This window comes from Nicotiana tomentosiformis, chromosome 3 (assembly GCF_000390325.3).
Source record: "Nicotiana tomentosiformis chromosome 3, ASM39032v3, whole genome shotgun sequence".
NCBI lineage: Eukaryota > Viridiplantae > Streptophyta > Magnoliopsida > Solanales > Solanaceae > Nicotiana > Nicotiana tomentosiformis.
The window spans coordinates 375506-399742 of record NC_090814.1 but is presented as its reverse complement, the minus strand read 5'-3'; the positions used below and the strand labels follow the sequence as shown (position 1 = coordinate 399742).

Below are 24237 nucleotides of genomic sequence, written 5' to 3'. Positions count from 1 at the left end.
ACAATGTAATTAACATAGGCCATATGAATAAATCCTTAGTCAATGGACTTATATGGTTGCTATGAATAACTATAGGCCGATACGTATGACCTTAGTGAATGAAATTATATATTGGCTATTATATAAACGGTCAATATAACTATGAATTACAACGATGTAATTAACATAGGCCATATGAATAAATCCTTAGTCAATGGACTTATATGGTTGCTATAGGCCAATATGTATGACATTAATGAATGAAATTATATATTGGCTATTATATAAACGGTCAATATAACTATGAATCACAACGATGTAATTAGCATAGGCCATATTACTATAACCCTAGTCAATGAACTTATATGGTTGCTATGAATAACTATAGGCCGATACGTATGACCTTAATAAATAAAATTATATATTGGCAATTATATAAACGGTCAATATAACTATGAATCACAATGTAATTAACATAGGCCATATGAATAAATTCTTAGTCAATAGCTATTGATTATTAAAAGGGGACTAAATATGCAAAATATATAACTTAATTCATTAATATTTCATAATCAAAATTGCTACTTAGGATTCAAATTTTGGATAAAAATGATGAAATTAGCATTAAAAATGATTTAATTAGCATTCAACCGATGAGATACAAAGCTGTTAAAAGTTGAACGATGGAAAAACTTAAGAGGGAAAATTAGCATTCAAAATTTTTGAAGGGAGTGTTTGAAATATTTTTTTGGACTGGGTTGGCCCCATTTATATATACTCATATACTCAAACCCTAAAGACCTAAAATACACTCACCTACAAACCCTAACTATGTACGCCTCTCCTCTACCAAACGAGCTCTATCTTACTCTTCTACTAATGATAATGAAGAAGATAATCATCCAACATTTGAAGTGGTTATGACTGATTCATACATCAACTACGATGATCTGGTAAATTATTATGTCCTTTAAACATATTTCTTTGAATTTTACGCTAACTTCTTGACTTAAATCCTAACTGAAATTCTTTTACATAATATACTTTTTTTTATACCTTAACTCCAGAAAAATATATGCATCAGTAGTGTATATATATTTTTTCTTGTTTCAGTTTCATATTTTCCAAAAACTTAATAGTAATGTTTTTTTCCTTCTATTTTCAGTATATTCCAAGAAAAATCTTCAAGCATCTTCCTCCAACAGTAGAAACCGCACTTCTTCACTATCGTGGCAAAGAGTGATTTGTATCTTTAAGCGTTAGTGATCGAAGAAGGTTCAAAGTAGGCTGAAAACTTTTTATTTTGGACAATTATGTCAAGCGAGGTTACATAGTCAAATTTGAGTTGGTTGATGCTGCACCACTGTATGTTATCTTCAAAGTTCAAGTGAAGGGAGAAGGAACTTCTGATAATCCGGTTGAAATTGATTAGTTTCTAGGATGTGTTTGTGTTGATTTATCCTTTTATTATCTTTTATTTTTATGTTACTTTAGTTATGGTAGTTGTGCTTTTGATTTTTTGTTGAACTATTGATGTTATAAAATTTCAATCTTCATCACATTGGTCTTCTTTACTATAACAATTTTTTTTAAAGTATTATTCAAAAAACCGAAATGGAATGAACATTATTGGAAGAGTAAATGCTTCATAGGGAAGTTAAATGGTTGGTATGTCATTAATGTGATAGTAAATATGGAGTTTGTATTCAAAGCAAATTTTACACTGATTTTACATTGATGCTAATTTCGAAAAAATTAGGTATTGTATTAAAATAACTTTGGTATCCGAAACTATTAAATACAATGCAACTAACACCAATACAACTTGAAAATCGAAGCAAGCAATTAAATACAATACTTCTACAATACATACACAACGATTGGGAAGAAGAAGAGCAACAGTTAATGCGTCCTCTTCTACTGGGAAGAAGAAGGGTCGCAGGTAAATTAATGAGAAGAAGAAGAGTCGTAGGTAGAACAATTAAGAGAGCAACACTGGATGAAATGCAATACGTGCATCAATACCTAGGGTAGGGTTGAAGGTAGAGGTTAAATATACGGTTACAAAATAGTGGTTGAATGTTGGTTAAATTTTCGGGAAAAAAATGGTTGAATGTAAGGGTTGAAGATAGGGTTTTAAATACCAAGATAGGGGTTGAAGGTAGGGTTTTAAGTTGCAAACTGGATTTTTTTTTGTTTTTAGTAATGTCAAGATGTGAGTATTTTAGTTCTTAGTTTTGTACTGATTTTAATCTTGTCAAGTCTTTCACTTTTGTACTAGTTGCAATGCAACGACCCGACCGGTTATTTTGCTTTCTAGGATACTGTTCCCCTAAATAAGACTTCCCGTACTTGCTTTTACTAATTTATGACTTGCGGGGATGGTTGGTTCAGGATTTGGAAGAGTTTGGGTTAAAATCGGAACACTTGGTTCCTTAAGGTTGGCTTAAATGGTCAAGTTTGACTTCGGTCAACATTTTGAGTAAACGACCTCGGAATCAGGATTTAACGGTTCCAATAGGTTCGTATGATGATTTCAGACTTGAACGTATGTTCCAATTGGGTTTTGGATGACCCAGAGCATTTTGGCGCCTAATAGTGAAAGTTCGTTCTGGAAGAACTTTGGAGTTCTTTAAATTTGGTTTAGAGCGGGTTTTGGTGATATCGAGGTCCAAACAGAATTCTGAGATCGGGAATAGTTCCGTAATATCATTTAAAACTTGCACTCAGAATTTGGTGTCATTCAGAGTAGTATAAGTACGTTTCGTCGCATTTGAAGTAAATTGAAGAACTTGAAGTTCAAGGTTTGATTCAATTTGGTTTCGGGGTATGATTCTTGGTTTCGTTGTTGTTTTTCGCGTTTCGAGAATTCGATCAAGTCCGTATTATGATTACAGACGTGTTACTGCCTTTGGACGGGGTCCCGAGTGGCTCGGGTGAGTTTCGGTCCCCTCGGAGCAATATGCAAGAAACAAGAAATGCCCTGTTCTGGTTTCCTTCTACGCGAACGTGAAAGGACCACCGCATTCACGTAGAAGGAGTTGGGACGGGGGGGGGGGGATGTGCTACACATTCACGATAGCTAGTGCACATTCGCGAAGGTCTGGGCCGGTGACCTTTGCGTTCGCGTGAGGCGACTCGTGTTCGCGTAGAGTAGCTGGGCTGGGGGCCGCTTTGTTCTTCGAGTTCGTGAAGCAACCCTCGAATTCACGAAGGGTAGGCCAAGCTAGCCTCTGCGTTCGCAAGACCTTGGTCACATTCACGATGAAGGGTCCTCGCGTTCGCGAAGAAGGGGAGCAGCTGGGCAGTGAGTTTAAAATCGGGACTTAGGCATTTTTGGGGGCATTTATTACACTCTTGGGCGATTTGGGAGCTCTTAAGGAGGGGATTTCGACCTAGCTTTGTGAGGTAAGTAATTTCTACCTAATGTGAGTTTAATACATAGTTTATGGGTAGATTATAACATGTAAATTAGTGAAAATTATGGGTTTAGAGGAAAACCTAGGTTTTTGATAAAAATGGAGTTTTACCACGAAAATGGTTATGGAACTTAATGAAAATCATATATTTATGTTTCTAAGGTTATGGGTAACAACTTTCTTCGAAAATTTTCGGAATCCGGGCACGTAGGCCCAGGGGTAAATTTTAGGAATCTTGCATTTAGAGTTGGGAAATTACCTAAATAGTAGGGATACAAACTTTTAAGCCTATATTGATTAGTTTCTACACTATTTTGATAGTTTTGGATTGCTCGGCACCAAATTGAGGGTTTGGGCATAAGCTTGGACCGGAAAGTAGGCCTTAAAATGAGGTAAGTCTCTTTTCTAACCTTGTAAGAGGAAAATTTTCCCATAGGTGAACTTAATTAATATATGGTTATTTGTAGGGGCTACGTACGCACGAAGTGACGAGAGTCCGTACATAGCTACTATTCTTATTATGTCCGGGTAGTTCTAGGCTTACACCATGCTTTGGTGGGTACCGTTATCTGAACATAATTGTTTATTTGCATTGAATGGAACTAAGTTGAGGATTTCAAGATTTCAAAGGTTTCAAGTAAATTAATATTTTGAAAAGAATTAAGAAAACTTACGTTATATTTATATTTAACCGCGTCGCAGGTATATTCCGCAAGCGGGGTGACTATTTTCACTACTCTCATGGGAGCGGGCCGTTCGCCTCGGCAGTTTAATAGATGCATCTATGGTTCACGCCGTTCGACCCTCGGCAGTGCACAATTTATATTTTTATGTTGGATCGGGCCGAACGTCCTCGGTAGAATTTATGTGTGATAATAGAAGTGGAAGCCCCTTTTTATAATTGGTATAAATTTACTGTTTTAGAGATCATTTGTTTAAAATAAAGGAAGTATTTTGGTTTCTTAGATATGATGGAAGAACGGTACAGTTATTTCTTATTCTGAGTTTATTGTTAGTTCTGTGTATCATACTTATTTAGAATCACATGTTATTATATTGTTGGCCCTAGTGAGTGTCGAAGTCGACCTCTCGTCACTACTTTTTTGAGGTTAGGCTAGATACTTACTGGGTACATATTTTTATGCACTCACGCTTCTGTACTTGATTGTACAGGATTTGAGGCAGGTGCATCTGGCCACCAGTCCGGCACGTAGACTAATTTTCCAGCTCGAGACTTCCCGGTGAGCTGTCCTTTTGAGCTGTTCTACAGCAGCTGGAGTCTCTCTTATGTTCTTTTATTTTTTGTCTATTTCCTTTCAGACAGTAGGCTAGCATTGTTTTGTATATTCTACTAGATTGCCCACATACTTGTGACACCAGGTTTTGGCATACACACTAGTAGACTTATGATTTTGGTTTGCTCATATGATTACGATTATTACTAATTGCTTTCATTTATTTATGTTAAAATTGAAAAATCCTAAATCTTTTTTTAAATAAGGAAAAAGCTATCGTTTACAAATTTATCTAAGCGGGAAATCACTAGTTGATCAGTGTTGGCTTGCCTAACAACAGTGTTGGGCTCCATCACGGCCTATAATGTAATTGGGTCGTGACAACATGGTATCAGAGCACTAGGTTCACGTTGGTCTCATAAGTTATGGGCAGGCCTAGTAGAGTCTTGCGGATCGGTGTGGAGACGTCCGTACTTATCTTCGAGAGGCTATAGGGTGTTAGGAAACTACTCTTTATTCATATCCTAACGTGCAGTTGATGGTATACTAAGTTTCCTTCTTCTATTCTCTCACAGATAGTGAGGACGCGTACAACAGACGTTTCAGACCCGGGAGGAGCTTCTCCCCCTATTGCTAGAGGCCGAGGCAGAGGCTTGGGGAGGGCACCGGCCCGAGGTAGGGGACGAGGGCGTCCCAGAGCTGCCCCAGTAGCACCACCAGTAGATCCAGTGGAGGATGCCATCATGGAGGAGCAGGGCAAGGTGCATGTTCCTGAGCCAGCCCCGGTAGATTTCATGACAGCATCGGGCTTTCAGGAGGTCATGGGCCGTATGCTGCGGTTCATGGACACTATGACTCAGGCTGGTTTATTTCCAGCAGACCAGCCACATCTCAGGCAGGAGGGGGAGCACAGACCCCTACTGCTCAGGCTCCTGGGCACGTAACTGCAGTATATCAGACTCCGGGTACACTAACTGTGGGTGGGGCCCAGTCAGTTACTGCAGCAGCACATGAGCCTAGACCAGTTGTGGACGGCGATCCGCAGAAGCTACTGGACAGATGGATAGATGGGGGTGAGGGGCATGAGGACCCCCAGGACTTCATTGATCGGTGCATGGACAGACTGCACAACATAAGGATATTGGAGTCCCATGGAGTAGATTTCACCGCTTTCCAGTTGGAGGGCAGGGCCCGTAGATGGTGGCAGTCTTACCTTCTTGGCAGACCAGCGGGTTCTCCTCCCATGACATGGGATCAGTTTACACGGCTTCTATTGGACAAGTATATTCCACCCTTTCAGAGGGAAGAGTAGCGGTGTCAGTTTGAGCAGCTCGAGCAGGGTCAGAAGTCTGTGACCGATTATGAGGCGAGATTTTCTAAGTTGTCTCGCCATGCACTTATGATACTTCCTATGGACGTAGAGAGAGTGCAGATATTTGTTGCAGGGTTACACCCCAGTATTCAGGCTAGCATGGCCAGAGAGGTTGAGATGGGTATTGATTATCATCTAGTCATAGAGATTGCTCGGAGGATTGAGGGCTACCGCTAGAGGGGTAGAGAGCAGATGAAGCAGGACAAGAGGACCCAATTCTCGGGAGAGTTTAGAGGTGCCCCGACTAGGGGTGGAGGTCAGTTTGGGAGGGGTCAGCCTAGCAGGCCCATATATCCAGCACCACCACCACCTCCTCGGGGTGCTCCAACACGACCCTATTTTAGTGCTATGCCAAAGAGTTCTTATCGCTCACCAGTTCATCAGGGTTCCTCCAGTGCTTACTTCAATGTCATGCCAGAGAGTTTATACTGCCAGCCAGCCATCCAGGGTTCTTCTAGTGGGTATTTAGGCCATCAAGGTCAGACTTCAGGACAACAGTCTATGGCACCATAGGGTTGTTATCAGTGTGGGGATCTGGTTCACATGAAGAGATTTTGTCCCAGACTTTAGGGCACGGCAGTATAACAGGGTCATCAGCCTATGATTACAGCACCAACCGTCTGACCGCTTAGAGGCAGAGGACAGGTAGGTAGGGGCCATCCTATAGGTGGAGGCGAGGCATGGGGAGGTCAGCCAGCTATTCTTCAGCAAGGCAGAGGCCCGCCAGTCGGCGCTCCAGCTAGATTCTATGCTTTTTCGGCCAGACCAGATATAGTGGCCTCAGATACCATGATCACAAGTATTATTTCTGTATGCGGTAGGGATGCTTCGATATTATTTGATCCAGGGTCTACCTATTCAAATATGCCATCTCTGTTTGCTCATAACCTGGATATTCCTCGTGAGTCCTTGGGTACTCCTATTTATGTGTCCACTCATGTGGGCGATTTTGTGGTTGTGGATCAGGTCTACCGGTTCTATGTGGTTACATTCTGTGGTTACGAGACTAGAGCGGACCTTCTGTTACTTGATATGATCGACTTTGAGGTCATCCTGGGCATGGACTGGTTATCCCCATATCACACCATCCTTAATTGTCATGCCAAGACTGTTACTTTAGCGATGCCAGAGTTGCCGAGATTGGAGTGGAAGGGTTTCTCTATTAGTACATCTAGTAGGATTATCTCTTTTCTGAAGGCTCGACATCTGGTCGAGAAGGGTTGTCTGGCGTATCTAGCATATCTTCAGGATACCACCGTAGAGTCTTCGACGATTGATTCAGTGCCAGTAGTCCAAGAATTTGCCGATGTGTTTCCTTCTGACCTTCCAAGCATGCCGCCAGATCGTGATATTGATTTCTGTATTGATTTGGCTCCAGGTACCCAGCCTATATCTATCCCCCCGTACCGTATGGCTCCGAAAGAGCTGAAGGAGCTGAAGGAGCAGCTTGAGGAGTTATTGGCAAAGGGGTTTGTCAGACCAAGTGTATCACCTTAGGGTGAACCAGTATTATTTGTGAAGAAGAAAGATGGAACTATGCGGATGTGCATTGATTACCGCCAGTTGAACAAAGTTACCATCAAGAACAAGTACCCGTTGCCGCGTATTGATGATATGTTTGACCAGTTGCAGGGTGCCAGGGTGTTTTCTAAGACCGACTTGAGATCGGGGTAACATCAGTTGAAGATCCGGGACTCAAATGTTCCGACGACTGCCTTCCATATTAGATATGGACATTATGAGTTTCTAGTAATATCCTTTGGCTTGACTAATGCCCTAGCGACATTTATGGATCTGATGAACCGGGTGTTCAGGCCTTATATTAATTCCTTCGTTATTGTCTTCATTGATGCCATCTTGATTTACTCACGTAGCCTGGGGGACCACGAGCAACATTTGAGAGTGGTGCTTCAGACATTGCGAGAATAGAAGCTATATGCCAAGTTCTCCAAGTGTGAGTTTTAGCTAGAGTCAGTGGCATTCTTGGGGCATGTTGTATCAGGATAGGGTATTAAGGTGGATCCCAAGAAGATTGAGGCAGTTTAGAGTTGGCCTCATCCCACTTTGGTGACTGAGATCAGGAGTTTCCTGGGGTTAACAGGTTATTATCGTCGGTTTGTGCAGGGCTTTTCATCCATTGCGGCACCTTTGACTAGATTAACCCAGAAGGGTGCTCCATTCTGTTGGTCCGATAATTGTGAGGCGAGCTTTTAGAAGCTCAAGACAGCTTTGACCACAACACCAGTTCTAGTGTTGCCTTCCGGTTCGAGGATGTATACATTTATTGCGACGCTTCACGCGTTGGCTTGGGTTGTGTCTTGATGTAGGAGGGGCGAGTTATTGCATATGCTTCACGTCAGCTGAAGATTCATGAGAAGAATTACCCTGTGCACGATTTGGAGTTGACCGCGATTGTCCATGCTCTTAAGATATGGAGGCATTATTTGTATGGGGTATCATGTGCGGTTTATACTGATTATTGTAGCTTATAGCATTTGTTCAAGCAAAGGGATCTCAATTTGAGACAGCGTAGATGGCTTAAGTTACTGAAGGATTATGACATCACCATTCTTTATCATCCAGGCAAGGCAAATGTGGTCGCGGATGCCTTAAGCAGGAAGGCAGAGAGTATGGGTAGCTTGGCATTCATTTCAGCAGAGGAGAGGCCACTAGCTTTGGATATTCAGTCCTTGGCTAACAGACTTGTGAGGTTGGACATTTCAGAGCCCAACCGAGTTCTTGCATGTGTTATTGCCCAGTCTTCATTATTGGGGCAAATCAAGGCTCGATAGTTTGATGATCCGCATCTGGCAGTTCTCAGAGAGACGGTACTACAGGGTGGTGCCAAGGATATTTCTATTGGCGAGGATGGTGTTCTGCGAATCCAGGGTCACCTATGTGTTCCTAATGTCGATGGCTTAAGGGAGAGGATTCTAGAGGAGGCACACAGTTCTTGGTATTCTATTCATCCAGGTGCTACGAAGATGTATCGTGACTTGAGACAGCATTATTGGTGGCGGCGGATGAAGAATGACATAGTTGAGAATGTGGCTAGGTGCTTAAATTTCCTGTAGGTTAAGTATGAGCACTAGAGGCCAGGTGGCCTACTTCAGCAGATGACTATACCTGAGTGGAAATGGGAGCGCATTACTATGGACTTTGTAGTTGGATTGCCGCGGACCTTGCGGAAGTTTGATGCAGTTTGGGTCATTGTCGACAGGTTAACCAAGTCATCACACTTTATTTTGCGACTACCTATACTTCAGAGAAGTTGGCCCAGATTTATATTCGGGAGATAGTTTGGTTGAACGATGTGCCTGTTTCCATCATATCAGATAGAGGCCCTCAGTTCACTTCGTATTTCTGAAGAGCCGTACAGAGTGAGTTGGGGACCCGTGTAGAGCTCAGCACAGTATTTCATCCACAAACCGACGGGTAGCCAGAGCGGACAGTTCAGATATTGGAGGACATGCAAAGAGCATGTGTGATTGACTTTGGAGGACAGTGGGATCAGTTCTTGCCTTTGACCGAGTTTGCTTACAATAACAGTTATCAGTCCAGCATCGAGATGGCTCTATTTGAGGCTTTATATGGTCGGCGATGTCGTTCCATCATCGGATGGTTTGAGCCCGGTGATGCTAAGCTATATGGTACTGATTTGGTAAAGGATGCCTTGGAAAAGGTAAAGTTGAACCAGGAGCGACTTCGCACAGCACAGTCCAGACATAAGAGCTAAGCGGATCAGATTGTACGTGATGTATCATTTATGGTCGGCGAGAAGGTTCTCTTGAAAGTATCGCTGATGAAGGGTATTGTGAGATTCGGAAAGTAGGGCAAGTTGAGTCCAAGGTTTATAGGCCCATTTTAGGTGTTGAGGCGAGTTGGGGAGGTTGCTTATGAGCTTGCTTTACCCCCCAGCCTATCAGGGGTTTATCCAAATTTTCACGTGTTTATGCTCCGGAGATACCACGCTGACTTGTCACGTGTGCTAGACTTCAGCACTATTCAGCTAGATGAGAGCTTGGGTTATGAGGAGGAGCCAGTTGCTATCGTTGCTAGATAGGATCGCCAGTTGAGATCCAAGAGGATTTCCCCGGTAAAGATTCAGTGGAGGGGCTAACCAGTCGAGGAGGTGACCTGGGAGTCCGAGGAGGACATGCAGAGCAGATATCCACATTTATTCAGTACTTCAGGTATGAATCTAAACCCGTTCGAGGATGAACGTTTGTTTAAGAGGTGGAGAATGTAACGACCCGATCGATCATTTTGCTGTCTAGAACCCCGTTTCCCTAAATAGGACTTCTCGTACTTTCTTTCACTGATTTATGACTTGTGGGGATGGTTGGTTCGGGATTTGAAAGAGTTTGGGTTGAAATCGGAACACTTGGTTCCTTAAGGTTGGCTTAAAAGGCCAAGTTTGACTTCGGTCAACATTTTGAGTAAACGACCTCGGAATCGGGATATGACGGTTCCAATAGGTTCGTATGATAATTTTGGACTTGGGCGTATGTTCGTATTGGGTTTTGGATGACCCGGGAACGTTTTGGCGCCTAGTAGTGAAAGTTGGTTCTTGAATAACTTTGAAGTTCTTTAAATTTGGTTTAGAGAGGGTTTTGGTGATATCGAGGTCCAAATGGAATTCTGAGACCGGAAATAGTTCCGTAATGTCATTTAAGACTTGCACGCAAAATTTGGTGTCATTCCGAGTGGTATAAGTACGTTTCGTCGCATTGGAAGTAAATTGAAGAACTTGAAGTTCAAGGTTTGATTCAATTTGGTTTTGGGGTACGATTCTTGGTTTCGTTGTTGTTTTTCACATTTTGAGAATTTAAGCAAGTCCGTGTTATGATTACAGACCTGTTAGTGCCTTTGGACGGGGTCCCGAGTAGCTCGGTTGATTTTCGGACCCCTCGGAGCCAGTTCTGGTTTCCTTCTAGGCGAGCGCGAAGGGACCACCGCGTTCGCGTAGAAGGAGTTGGGGTTGGGGGGGAAATGTGCTACGCGTTTGCGATAGCTAGTCCGCATTCACGAAGGTCTGGGGCCGGTGACCTTCGCGTTTACGGGAGGCGACTCGCGTTCGCGTAGAGTAGCTGGGCTGGGCTGGGGGCCGCTTTGTTCTTCGCATTCGCGAAGGGTAGGCCAAGCCAGCCTCAGTGTTCGCGAGACCTTGGTCGCATTCGTGATGAAAGGTCTTCAAAGGGCCTGAGTCAAATGCTTTCGCAAACGCGAGGCCCCTTTTGCGTTCGCGAAGAAGGGGAGCAGCTGGGCAGTAAGTTTAAAATCGGGACTTAGGCATTTTTGGGGGCATTTATTACACTCTTGGGCAATTTGGGAGCTCTTAAGGAGAGGATTTCGACCTAGCTCTGTGAGGTAAGTAATTTCTACCTAATGTGAGTTTAATACATAGTTTATGGGTAGATTATAACATGTAAATAAGTGAAAATCATGGGTTTAGAGGAAAACCTAGGTTTTTGATAAAAATGGAGCTTTACCACGAAAATGGTTATGGAACTTAATGAAAATCATATATTTATGTTTCTAAGGTTATGGGTAACAACTTTTTTCGAAAATTTTCGGAATCCGGGCACGTGGGCCCGGGGGTAAATTTTAGGAATCTTGCAGTTAGAGTTGGGAAATTACCTAAATAGTAGGGATACAAACTTTTAAGCCTATATTGATTAGTTTCTACACTATTTGGATAGTTTTGGATTGCTCCGCACCAAATTGAGGGTTTGGGCATAAGCTTGGACCGGAAAGTAGGCCTTAAAACGAGGTAAGTCTCTTTTCTAACCTTGTAAGAGGGAAATTTCCCCATAGGTGAACTTAATTAATATATGGTTATTTGTGGGGGCTACGTACGCACGAAGTGACGAGAGTCCGTACGTAGCTACTATTCTTGTTATGTCCGGGTAGTTCTAGGCTTGCACCATGCTTTGGTGGGTACCGTTATCCGAACATAATTATTTAATTGCATTGAATGGAACTAAGTTTAGGATTTCATGATTTCAAAGGTTTCAAGTAAATTAATATTTTGAAAAGAATTAAGAAAACTTACATTATATTTATATTTAACCGCGTCGCATGTATATTCCGCGAGCGGGGTGACTATTTCCATTACTCTCATGGGAGCGGGCCGTTCGCCTCGGCAGTTTAATAGATGCATCTATGGTTCGCGCCGTTCGACCCTCGGCAGTACACAGTTTACATTTTTATGTTGGATCGAGCCGAACGTCCTCGGTGGAATTTGTGTGTGATAATAGAAGTGGAAGCCCCCTTTTATAATTGGTATAAATTTACTGTTTTAGAGATCATTTGTTTAAAATAAAGGAAGTATTTTGGTTTCTTAGATATGATGGAAGAACGGTACATTTATTTCTTGTTTTGAGTTTATTGTTAGTTCTGTGTATCATACTTATTTAGAATCACATGTTATTATATTGTTGGCCCTAGTGAGTGTCGAAGTCGACCTCTCGTCACTACTTTTTTGAGGTTAGGCTAGATACTTACTGGGTACATATTTTTATGCACTCACGCTTCTGTACTTGATTGAACAGGATTTGAGGCAGGTGCATCTGGCCACCAGTCCGACGCGTAGACTAATTTTTCAGCTCGAGACTTCCTGGTGAGCTGTCCTTTTGAGCAGTTCTGCAGCAGCTGGAGTCTCTCTTATGTTCTTTTATTTTCTGTCTATTTCCTTTCAGACAGTAGGCTAGCATTATTTTGTATATTCTACTAGATTGCCCACATACTTGTGACACCAGGTCTTGGCACACACACTAGTAGACTTATAGTTTTGGTTTGCTCATATGATTAAGATTAGTACTAATTGCTTCCATTTATGTTAAAATTGAAAAATACTAAATCTTTTTTTTTAAATAAGGAAAAAGCTATCGTTTACAAACTTATCTAAGCGGAAAATCACTAGTTGATTAGTGTTGGCTTGCCTAAAAATGGTGTTGGGCGCAATCACGGCCTATAATGGAATTGGGTCATGACATGCAACTAGTCACATTTTGTTAGTCTAGTCCTCCAAATTCAAAGCAAGTAATAATAAAATGAAGCATTTAACAATGACAATTATAATACCACACGTTTAAACTCATTACAAAACAAAGTCAATAAATTCAAAACAAATCTATCTCAAATAAAATTAAATAAGTTCCAAACTTAAATAATCTCAAACTAAACGGTCAAGTGTTCCACTTCCCAGTTTGCTTCATTGTTTAGATCAAGCAAGCTACTCTGTGGTGGTACTGTTGCATCATTTAGCTGTAATTAGAGTAAAGAAGACTAATAAGTATAAGCAATGTATTTACGTAAAAAAAAATAATTAATCAAATTTGTTATACTTTACCTCAATTCCTTTCGCTAGTCGAGGAGTTCCACCACTTCTACCACCATCTCTACCACGACCTCTACCACGGCCTCTACCACGACCTCTACCACGGTCTCTACTACGACCTCTACCACGGCCTCTACCACCACTTCTACCACCACCTCTACCCATCCTATTACCTCTAACTCCACTTCCACCACCCATTTGTGAACTTCTAAAGTATGAATCTATTCGCCCTCTATATCTATTCAACCTTGGACGTCCACAAGAAGCTACGTATCTAGGATCTCTTATATTTCTTCCTTCACTCTCACCCTCACCCTCACCCTTATCCCCACCCCCACCCCCACCCTCACCCACACCATCATGTATATCTTCCAATTCCCAATTTGGAACTATCATATCATCATCCTAATTCAAAAGGTCATGCTCCAATCTGTTCAAATCATACTAATATATTGCCTCATCACTTCAGTGTCTAATGCAATATCACAAATCTATTCAAAATGCTTTAATAGTTCTCTATACATCATATATTCAGAAGTCATACGTGGGTAACCTCCTAGAAAGAAACGTTTCAAGTATGGACGAACAACATCTCTTTTCCACCTTTTCAATATATACCTCTCAATAACGTTTTCAATCCTCTTATGAGACAACACCTTAAGTATATGACAACATAGAATACCTCTTGTTTCAAACCAATTGCAACTGCAACTTAGATATTCGCCAATTGGTGTATATTCAACCGTGAAGACAAATGGATCTCTAGTGTTAAAACTCCTGAGCGAATAATCTGTTACAATGTATTTCTGTCACGACCCAAAATCCTAACATGTCGTGATGGCGCCTATCGATGGTACTAGGAAAGCCGATTCTCAAAAATACTTTCAATGTTTCACAAAAGATAAGTCAAAAGCTTTTACATGACAGAGTTTTCATAAAAACAAGAGTTAAACTCAAAATACAGTGCGGAAAAATAGCCCCAAACAACGGGTGTCACCAAATCATGAGCATCTAAACAACCAGTCTAAGAAATAGTGTCTACAAGAGTCTGTGTCAAAATATCAATACAGAAAAGAAAAGATAACAAGGAAGGAGAGACAAGGACTTCGAACGCCGGCAGCTACATCGTGAATCTTCGATACTCAACCACGCACGAGATCAACGTCCTCCGTGACCGGTAACACCTGGATCTGCACACGAAGTGCAGGGTGTAGCGTGAGTACAACCAACTCAGTAAGTAACAATAATAATTAAGGAATTGAAAAGTAGTGACGAGCTATACAAATACAGTTCATTTCAGTAATTTCAGCAATGAAAGTAGACATGTTTTAAATTCCGGCAATTTAAGTCAAGTCAGTAACATATTACCAAGTTCAGGTAAAACCGAATACAATATTTTCCAGAAGTTTCAGAACAATGATATAAATCATCTAAGTGCAGCAACAAATAAAAGAAGTACAACCTCTTATGGCAACAGTCCCTCAAGCTCTCTCAATAGCTCAACACTCGGCTATCAGCCCTCAATACTCACACACAATAGGTACCTGCGCTCACTGGGGGTGTACAGACTTCGGAGGGGCTCCTACAACCCAAGCGCTATAATCTGCACGGACAACTCACGTGCTGTACGGACAACTCACGTGCTATAGTATCATATCAAGATCCGCACGGGCAACTCACGTACTACAGTATCATAACAGAATTCGCACGGGCAACTCACGTGCTATAGTATAAATATCATGATCCGCACGGACAACTCACGTGCTATGGTATCAATACCTCACAAATGGGCCCTTGTCCTCACTCATTCATCAAGCTCTCTAGTCTCACGACCCTCAGTAGTAAAGGGGAATTAGCCCAAAACTGAATAATATAATGTATCAACAGGGAATAACAGAGACTGAGGTATAATATGCAAGTAATACTACGACTGAGTACAAGTAACAATAAGCAGGAAGGTTCAACAGGTATCACGACCATTGGGATCTTTACAACACCAACACATAGCCTAAGCATGATTTCTAGCATGATTAACTATCAAATTTCTATACCACAGAAAGGGCACATAGATAACAACAAGCTTATTCAACTTTCCAATTTCACGGAATGGACCAAGTCCTAATTCCCACGGTGCACGCCCACACGCCCGTCACCTAGTATGTGTGTCACCTCCAAAATACTCATATAATACAATAATCCGGGGTTTCATACCCTCAGGACCAGATTTAAAACTGTTACTTACCTCAAACCGCGCAAAACTCTACTCCAAAGTGACTTTTCCTCTCGAATCGATCTCCAAACGCCCCAAATCTAGCCACAAGCAGTACAATACAATTAATATAGGCTAAAGGAATCAATTCCATAAGAAAAACATGAAATTATAAGCCAAAATCCGAAATTGGCTCAAACCGGCCCCGGGCCCACATCTTGAAATCCGAAAAAAGTCACAAAACCTGAAAGCCCATTCATTCACGAGTCTAACCATACCAAATTTACCAAAATCCGACGCCATTTGGTCATCCAAATCGCCAAAATTCACTCTCCAATTCTCTAGCCCTAAACCCCCAAATTTCACCTCAAAAACTCACCAACTAGGTGTAAAATAAGTGGGGAAACATCATTATTGAAGATAAATGGATACAAGGAGTTTACCTCTGTAATCACTTCAAAATCACTCTCAAAAACCTCCAAAATCCGAGCTCAAAGTGGTGAAAATGGTGAAAAATCTCGAAGTCCCGTATTTATATGTTCTGCCCAGGCCTTTCGCACCTGCGGCCTCTTATCCGCACATGCGGAACCGCTTCTGCGGCTAGAACCCCGCATCTGCGGAAACCACTTAACTATCTGACTCCGCTTCTGCGAGCGCTGGACCGCATCTGCGAACATCACAGGTGTGGAAAATGCCATTGCACCTGCGGAAACAACCGCATCTGCGCCTCTTCTGCTCGCATCTGCGACCACGCAGGTGCGGGAGAATCTTTGCACCTGCGGTCCCTGCTCACCTCTCCCTTGGCCGCTTCTGCGACACTTGCCCCGCTTCTGGGGACTCGCACCTGCGGTTCCACTCCACAGGTGCGGTTACACTAGTAGCAGCAACACTTCAACTGCTTAACCAACTCAAAAATCAAGTGCGTGAATCTCCCGAAATCAACCCGAGGCCCCCGGGACCTCAACCAAACATACCAACAAGTACTAAATCCCGATACGAACTTAGTCGAGGCCTTCAATTACCTCAAACGACATCAAAAACACGAATTACACACGGATTTAAGTCTAATGAACTTCGAAACTTCCAAATTCTACAAACGACGCCAAAACCTGTCAAATCACGTTCGATTGACCTTAAATTTTGCACACAAGTCATAAATGATACCAGGAACCTACTCTAACCTACGGAAATCTAATCTGACCCCGATATCAAAAAGTCCGCTCCCGGTCAAACTTGCCAAAATTCTAATTTTTTCCATTTCAAGCCTAATTCTATTACAGACCTCCAAATCACATTCCGAACGCGCTCCTAAGTCCTAAATTACCTAATTGAGCTAACGGAACCATCAAAATTCAAATCCGAGGTCGTTTTTCACATAAGTCGACATTCGGTCGACTTTTTTAACTTAAACTTTCAATTAAGAGACTAAGTGTCTCAATTCACTCTGAAATCACTCCGGACCCGAACCAACTAACCAGGTAAGTCATATAGCAGCTATAGAACACAAAAGAGGCAGAAAATGGGGAAATGGGGCTACAACTCTCGAAACAACTGGCCGGGTCGTTACATCCTCCCCCTCTTAAACAAACGTTCATCCTCGAACGAGTATAGAGGCATACCTGAAGTGGTGAAAAGATGAGGATAACTGCTGCGTATATCTTGCTCGGTCTCCCAAGTCGCCTCCTCGACCGACTGATCCCTCCACTAAACCTTCACAGAAGCAATATTCTTCGACCTCAACTTTCAAACATGTCTATCCAAGATCGCCACCGGCTCCTCAACATAAGATAAATCCTTGTCCAACTGGACTGAGCTGAAATCCAACACGTGAGACGGATCATCGTGATACTTCCGGAGCATAGAAACATGGAATACTGGATGAACTCCTGTTAGACTGGGAGGCAAGGCAAGCTAATAAGCAACCTCCCTAACAAGTCGCAACACCTCAAATAGGCCGATAAACCTCGGGCTCAACTTGCCCATCTTTCCGAACCTCATAACACCCTTCATGGGTGACACCCGGAGCAGGGCCCGCTCTCCAATCATGAATACAACATCGCGAACCTTTCGATTTGCATAACTCTTCTGTCTGGACTGAGTTGTGCATAGCTATCCCGAATCACCTTAACCTTCTCAGAGCATCCTGAACCAAGTTTGTACCCAATAATCTAGCCTCGCCCGGCTCGAACCAACCCACTGGAGACCTACACCGCCTACCATACAGAGCCTCATACGGTGCCATCTAGATGCTCGACTGATAACTGTTGTTGTAGGCAAACTCCGATAATGGTGAGGACTGATCCCACGAACCCCCAAACTCCATTATGCACGCGCGGAGCATATCCTCTAATATCTAAATAGTGCGCTCAAACTGTCCGTCCATTTGAGGGTGAAATGTTGTGCTCAACTCCACTCGAGTACACAACTCATGATGTACGACCCTCTAGAATCGTGATGTAAACTACGTGCCCCGGACAGAGATGATAGATACCGGTATACCATGAAGCCTGACGATCTCGCGGATATACACTCGAGCCAGCTGCTCGAAAGAATAGGTAGTCATCATAGGAATGAAATAAACTGATTTGGTCAGCCTGTCCACAATCACCCAAACTGCATCAAACTTCTGCTGAGTCCGTGGAAGCCCAACTATGAAATCCATAGTGGTCCGTTCCCACTTCCACTCCGGAATCTCTAACTTCTGAAGCAACCCACCTGGTCGTTGATGCTCATACTTCACCTGCTGGCAATTTAGACACCGAGCTACATAATTCACTATGTCCTTCTTCATTCTCCTCCACCAGTAATGTTGTCTCAAGTCCTGATACATCTTCGCAGCACATAGATGAATAGAATATCGCAAACTGTGAGCCTCCTAGAGAATCAACTCACGCAAACCATCTACATTGGGCACACATAGCCTGCGCTGCATCCTCAATGCACCATCATCCCCAATAGTGACCTCCTTAGCATCACCATGCTGGACCGTGTCCTTAAAGACAAGCAGGTGTGGGTCATTATACTGATGCTCCCTGATACGATGATAAAGAGAAGACCGAGAGACCACACAAGCCAATACTCGACTCGGCTAAGAAACATCCAATCTAACAAACTAACTGGCTAAGGCCTGAACATCCAATTCCAATGGCCTCTCTACTGCTGGAAGGTATGCTAAGCTCCCCAAACTCTCCGCCCGGCGACTTAAGGCATCGACCACCACATTGGCCTTCCCGAGATGGTACAAAATGGTGATATCATAGTCCTTAAGAAGCTCCAACTACCTCCGCTGACGCAAGTTAAGATCCTTCTGTTTGAACAGATGCTGCAAACTCCGGTGATCAGTGTAAATCTCACAATGGCCACCGTACAAATAGTGCCGCCAGATCTTCAAGGCACGAACAATAGCTGTTATCTCAAGGTCGTGGAAAGGATAGTTCTTTTCATTGGGCTTCAACTGGCATGAAGAATAAGCAATCACTCTGCCCTCCTACATCAGAACACACCCAATACCGATCCGAGAAGCATCACAATACACAGTGTAAGAACCAGAAGCTGATGGTAGAACTAGAACTGGAGCCGTGGTCAAAGCAGTCTTGAGCTTCTGAAAGCTCTCCTTGCACTCATACGACCAACTGAAAGGAGCACCCTTTTGGGTCAATTTGGTCAAGGGCGATGCGATAAATGAAAATCCCTCTACAAAATGACGGTAATAACCAGGCAAACAAAGAAAACTCTGAATCTCCGCGGCTGAGGATGGTCTTGGCCAACTCCGAACCACCTCTATCTTCTTCGGATCCACCTGAATACCCTCACTGGACACCACGTGCCCCAAGAACGCCACTGAACTGAGCCAAAACTCACACTTGGAGAACTTTTCATAAAGATTCTCCTCCCTTAACCACTGCAACACGATCCTCATATATTGGGCATGCTCCTCCTAGATACGAGAGTACACTAGGATATCATCAATGAATACAATAACGAATGAGTCAAGATAAGGCTGAAACACAATGTTCATCAGATGCATGAACGCTGCTAGGGCGTTGGTCAGCCCAAAAGACATCACAAGGAACTCATAACGGCCATATCGGGTCCTGAAAGATTTCTTAAGAATATTCGAGTCCCGAATCTTCAGCTGGTGATATCCTGACCGCAAATCAATCTTGGAGAACACCCTCGTCCCATGAAGCCGGTCAAATAGATCATCAATATGCGGCAAAGGATACTTGTTCTTGATTGTGACCTTCTTCAGCTGCCTGTAATCAATGCACATTCTCATAATACCATCCTTCTTATTCACAATAGAACTGGTGCACCCCAAGGTGACACGCTAGGCCGAATAAACCTCTTATCAAGGAGTTCCTGAAGCTGCTCCTTCAATTCTTTCAACTCCGCCGGTGCCATATGATACGGTGGAATAGAAATGGGCTGAGTGCCCGACACCAAATCAATACCGAAGTCAATATCCCTATCAGGCGGCATGCCCGACAGGTCTGCAGGAAATGCATCCGGAAAATCTCGCACCACCGGAACAGAATCAATAGCAGGGGTCTCTGCACTAACATCCCTCACAAAGGCCAGATAAGATAAACAAACCTTACTCAACCATTTGCTGAGCCTTCAAGTATGAAATCACTCTACTGGGACATAGTCTATAGAGCCGCTTCACTCAACCCTCGGCAACCCCAGCATCGCCAACGTCATGGTCTTCGTGTGATAATCTAGAACCACACGACATAGAGACAAACAATCCATACCCAAAATCACGTCAAAATCGACCATACTAAGAAATAAGAGATCCACTCTAGTCTCAGAACTCCCAATAGCCACCACACATGACCGATATACATGGTCCACAATAACAGTATCGCCCACCAGCATAGACACATGAACAGGTGAAACTAGAGACTCACGGGGCATATCCAGATAATGAGCAAAATACGAGGACACATATGAATAAGTGGAACCAGGGTCAAATAATACAAAGGCATCTCTGTGGCAAACTAAGACAATACCTATGATCACAGCATCCGAAGCAATGGCATCTGGTCTGGCAGGGAGAGCATAGAAACGGGCTTGGCAGCCCCCTAATCGGCTTCCCCCTCTAGGGCGACCCCTAGCTGACTGAGCCCCACCCCGAGCTGGCTGGGCGGGTGGTAAAGCTGTTGATGCTGGTGCCATCGATCGAGAACTCTACTGTGGAGTCCCACTTAACAACATAGGGAAATCTCTCTTAATATGACCAAAATCTCCGCACTCGAAACAACCCCTCCACTGATGGAACTGCTGCTCCTGATACCCCGAGGAACTATCCGTAGACACCTGAGCTGACAAGGCAGGGTGAGAACTCTGCGCTGGTAGTGCACTGAATGAAGACTGGCCCTACTGATAACTGTGTGAACCATGGCCAGATGATGTACCACGGTGAACTGAGCGAGCCGTCTGAGCATGTCTGAAAGGACGACCCCTACCGTGGTAGAATTGACCCCCAGAAGGAACACCGCTGAATCCACCCTATCCACGAGGCCTCTTGGCCTCCCTCTCAACCCGCTCCTGGCTGCGAACCATCTCAATCCAACGAGCAATGTCGACAACCTCATCAAAAGTAGCACCAGACACTCTCTCTCTAGTCATAAGCAATCGCAACTGAAAAGTGAGGCCATCTATGAACCTCCTGATCCTTTCCCTGTCGGTGGGAACCAACTAGACATCATGACGTACCAACTCTAAAAATCTCATCTCATGCTGCATCATGAATATATCACCCGGACAAAGCTGCTCGAACTGCCTGCACAGCTCCTCTCTGCGGGACTGAGGCACAAACTTCTCCAGGAAGAGAATGGAGAACTACTGCCAGGTAAGGGGTGCTGTGCCGACCGGCCTACGCCTCTCGTAAGCCTCCCACCAATTGAAGGCAACCCCAGAGAACTGAAAAGTAGTGAACGAGACCCCACTGGTCTCTAGAATACCTGTTGTACGGAGTATCCTCTAGCACTTATCCAAGAAGCCCTGTGCGTCCTCTCCCTTTGTACCACTGAAAGATGGAGGCTGGAGTCTCCCAAACCTCTCCAATCTACGCTGCTCATCATCAGGCATGACATGGACCACATAGTCCTGAGCGGCTGTAATAGGCTGGGCTGGTGGTACCCCCGGTGTCTGGAGTCCCTGTACCACCTGCTCTGGTGTGCGGGCGACGGGAGTCTGAGCACCTCCCCCAGCCTGAGAAGTGGCTGCTGTGGCCGGAACAGAGACCGCCTGAGTAAGACTGGTACACGCGGTCAGAATCTGAGCTAAGGCCTCCTGAAGGCCTGGAATCATAATGGGCACGGGTGATGCCTGAGCTGGTCCCACAGTCTCATCCACAACTAGAGCCTGCTCCTGAACTGGAGCAACTGGCGGATCTGCGGGTGCTACTCTAGCTGCTGTGCGAGCTGCACCTCTACCCCTACCGCGACTTTGGCCTCTCGCGGCCCTGATCGGTGGTACTGTTGGGTGCCATCCTGCCCCGTAGTACGCGTCCTTACCATCTGTGAGAGAATTAGAACAACAGAAATTTAGTTACCAGAATCAAAAGATTCGCATGACAAGAATTCAAGAAATGTGGAATTTCCTAAGGGTTTGGCGGCCTCTCGAAGATAAGTACAGACGTCTCCGTACCGATCCGCAAGACTCTACTAAATATGCTCATGACTCGTGAGACCTATGTAACCTAGGCTCTAATACCAACTTGTCACGACCCAAAATCCTAACCTGTTATGATGGTGCCTATCGATGGTACTAGGAAAGCCGGCTGCAGATCGTAGTATATAATACAGCTCACTTTAGTCACCGCTATAACCGCGCCTCTGCGACCACAAGGCCACTAAACATATATGTAGCTGCACAAATATGTGTAGCAAGTTTAGTATGAGTACGTAAATCAACGCGTACCCAGTAAGTATCCCGCCTAACCCCGAAGAAGTAGTGACGAGGGGTCGACTTCGACACTTACTATGGGCTATAAATAAGATATCAATGATATAATTAGGCATGGATTACATAGAACGGCTGTAAGCTCAATGTCATGAAATAAGTAAATAATTCTTTTGTTCATAAGAAATTTTCAAATTTATTTCCCATTATTTAAATAATTTATCTCAGGCCGAGGAGGCAAAATCATTTATTGTAAATTCCAAAGCAATCAAGTTCAATCATGCACAAATCATGCTGAGGTCGTACGGCCCGCTCCAACATAAATATTTAAACTGTGCACTGCCGAGGGTCGAACGTCACGAACCATAGATGCATCTATTTAATCTGCCGAGGCGTTCGACCCGCTCCACAAAAGAGAAAATACACATTAAACAATTAAATTCAAGATTTATTAAGGGAAATTATTCCAAAATTTTAAATTCTCATTTAACGGTCAAGTAAATGAGGTTTAACCTTTTTAAAGTTCCTTTACCAAGTTTCAATATGATTTAAGCAATTTAAATTAACAAGTAGGATGCAAGCATCACAATTATAACATGATCTGGGTCCTAGACTACCCGGACATAAACATATTAGTAGCTACTCACGGACTCTCGTCACCTCGTGCGTACGTAGCCCCCACAAATAGAAGCACATATTGAATTATTTCACCTATGGGGTTAATTCCCTCTTACAAGGTTAGAAAGGAGACTTACCTCGCTCCGAAGCTCAATAGCCGGCTCTCAAGCCTTTCTAACAACTCAAACCGATGCCCAACGCTCCAAAACTAGTATATAAATGTGCAAACCCATAAAAATATACTCTAATACTCACAACAATTCGATTTAAACAAATTCCCAACTCCGCTCGAAAAGTTGATAAAAATTACTCTCGGGCCCACGTGCCCGGATTCCGAAAATATTTGAAGATAAAATTTACCCATAACCACACGAACACAAATATATAATTTATTTCTAATTCCATGCCCAAATTCGTGATCAAATTCCAAAATTACTAATTCTAGGTTTTCTATCAAAATCCCACAATTTCTACTGATTTCCATGTTTGAATCCGTATAAAATCATGTACTTAGCTTATAATAAGTGAGAATCACTTACCTTGACATAGATGATGAAAATCTTCCTTCCAAGAGCTCCAAAATTGCCCAACCAAATGAAAAATGGAGGAAAATGGCCAAATCCCGACTTTAAAACAATCTGCCTAGGCCAGGACCTTCTTCGCATTCGCGATCAAAGCCTCGCGTTCGCTAAGGCTACAGACACTATTGCTTCGCTTTCGTGGTTGTAGCTCCGTGTTCGCGAAGGCCAAACTACTCCAGGCTCCCACTCCGCTTTCTTCTTCGCGTTCGCGACCCCTGTGTCGCGTTCGCGTAAGCTTCCTTAGGCAACCCTCCGCGTTTGCGACCTCCGCCTCGCGTTCGCAAAGGCCAAAAACCCAGTTGCCTCAAATTCCTCTTCGCGAATGCGGGACACCCTTCGCGTTCGCGATGAAGGAAACCAAATACCAGCAACAACAGTCCAAAACAGCCCGAAATGATCCGAAACCGTCTTGAAACACACCCGAGGCCTCCGGGACCCCGTCCAATCACACAAACCAGTCCCACAACATAACCCGGACCTGCTCGAGGCCTCAAATCACATCAAACAACATCAAAATCATGAATCACACCTCAATTCGAGCTTAATGAACTTTAAAACTTCAAACTTCTA

The 24237-nt window shown here is 43.5% G+C and overlaps 1 protein-coding gene across 1 annotated transcript; it reads left to right on the top strand.

The window, feature by feature from the left end:
* The first annotated feature begins 7127 nt into the window (after window positions 1–7127).
* LOC138906926 (uncharacterized) lies at window positions 7128–7502 on the top strand. The gene has a single exon (XM_070196590.1). It carries the CDS (start codon window positions 7128–7130, stop codon window positions 7500–7502), a length of 375 nt encoding a protein of 124 aa, XP_070052691.1.
* Window positions 7503–24237: the final 16735 nt, after the last annotated feature.

What these genes read in the sequence shown, in the direction of transcription:
- LOC138906926 (XM_070196590.1), top strand. Translation starts at nt 7,128, where the DNA reads ATGCCAGAGTTGCCGAGATTGGAGTGGAAGGGTTTCTCTATTAGTACA.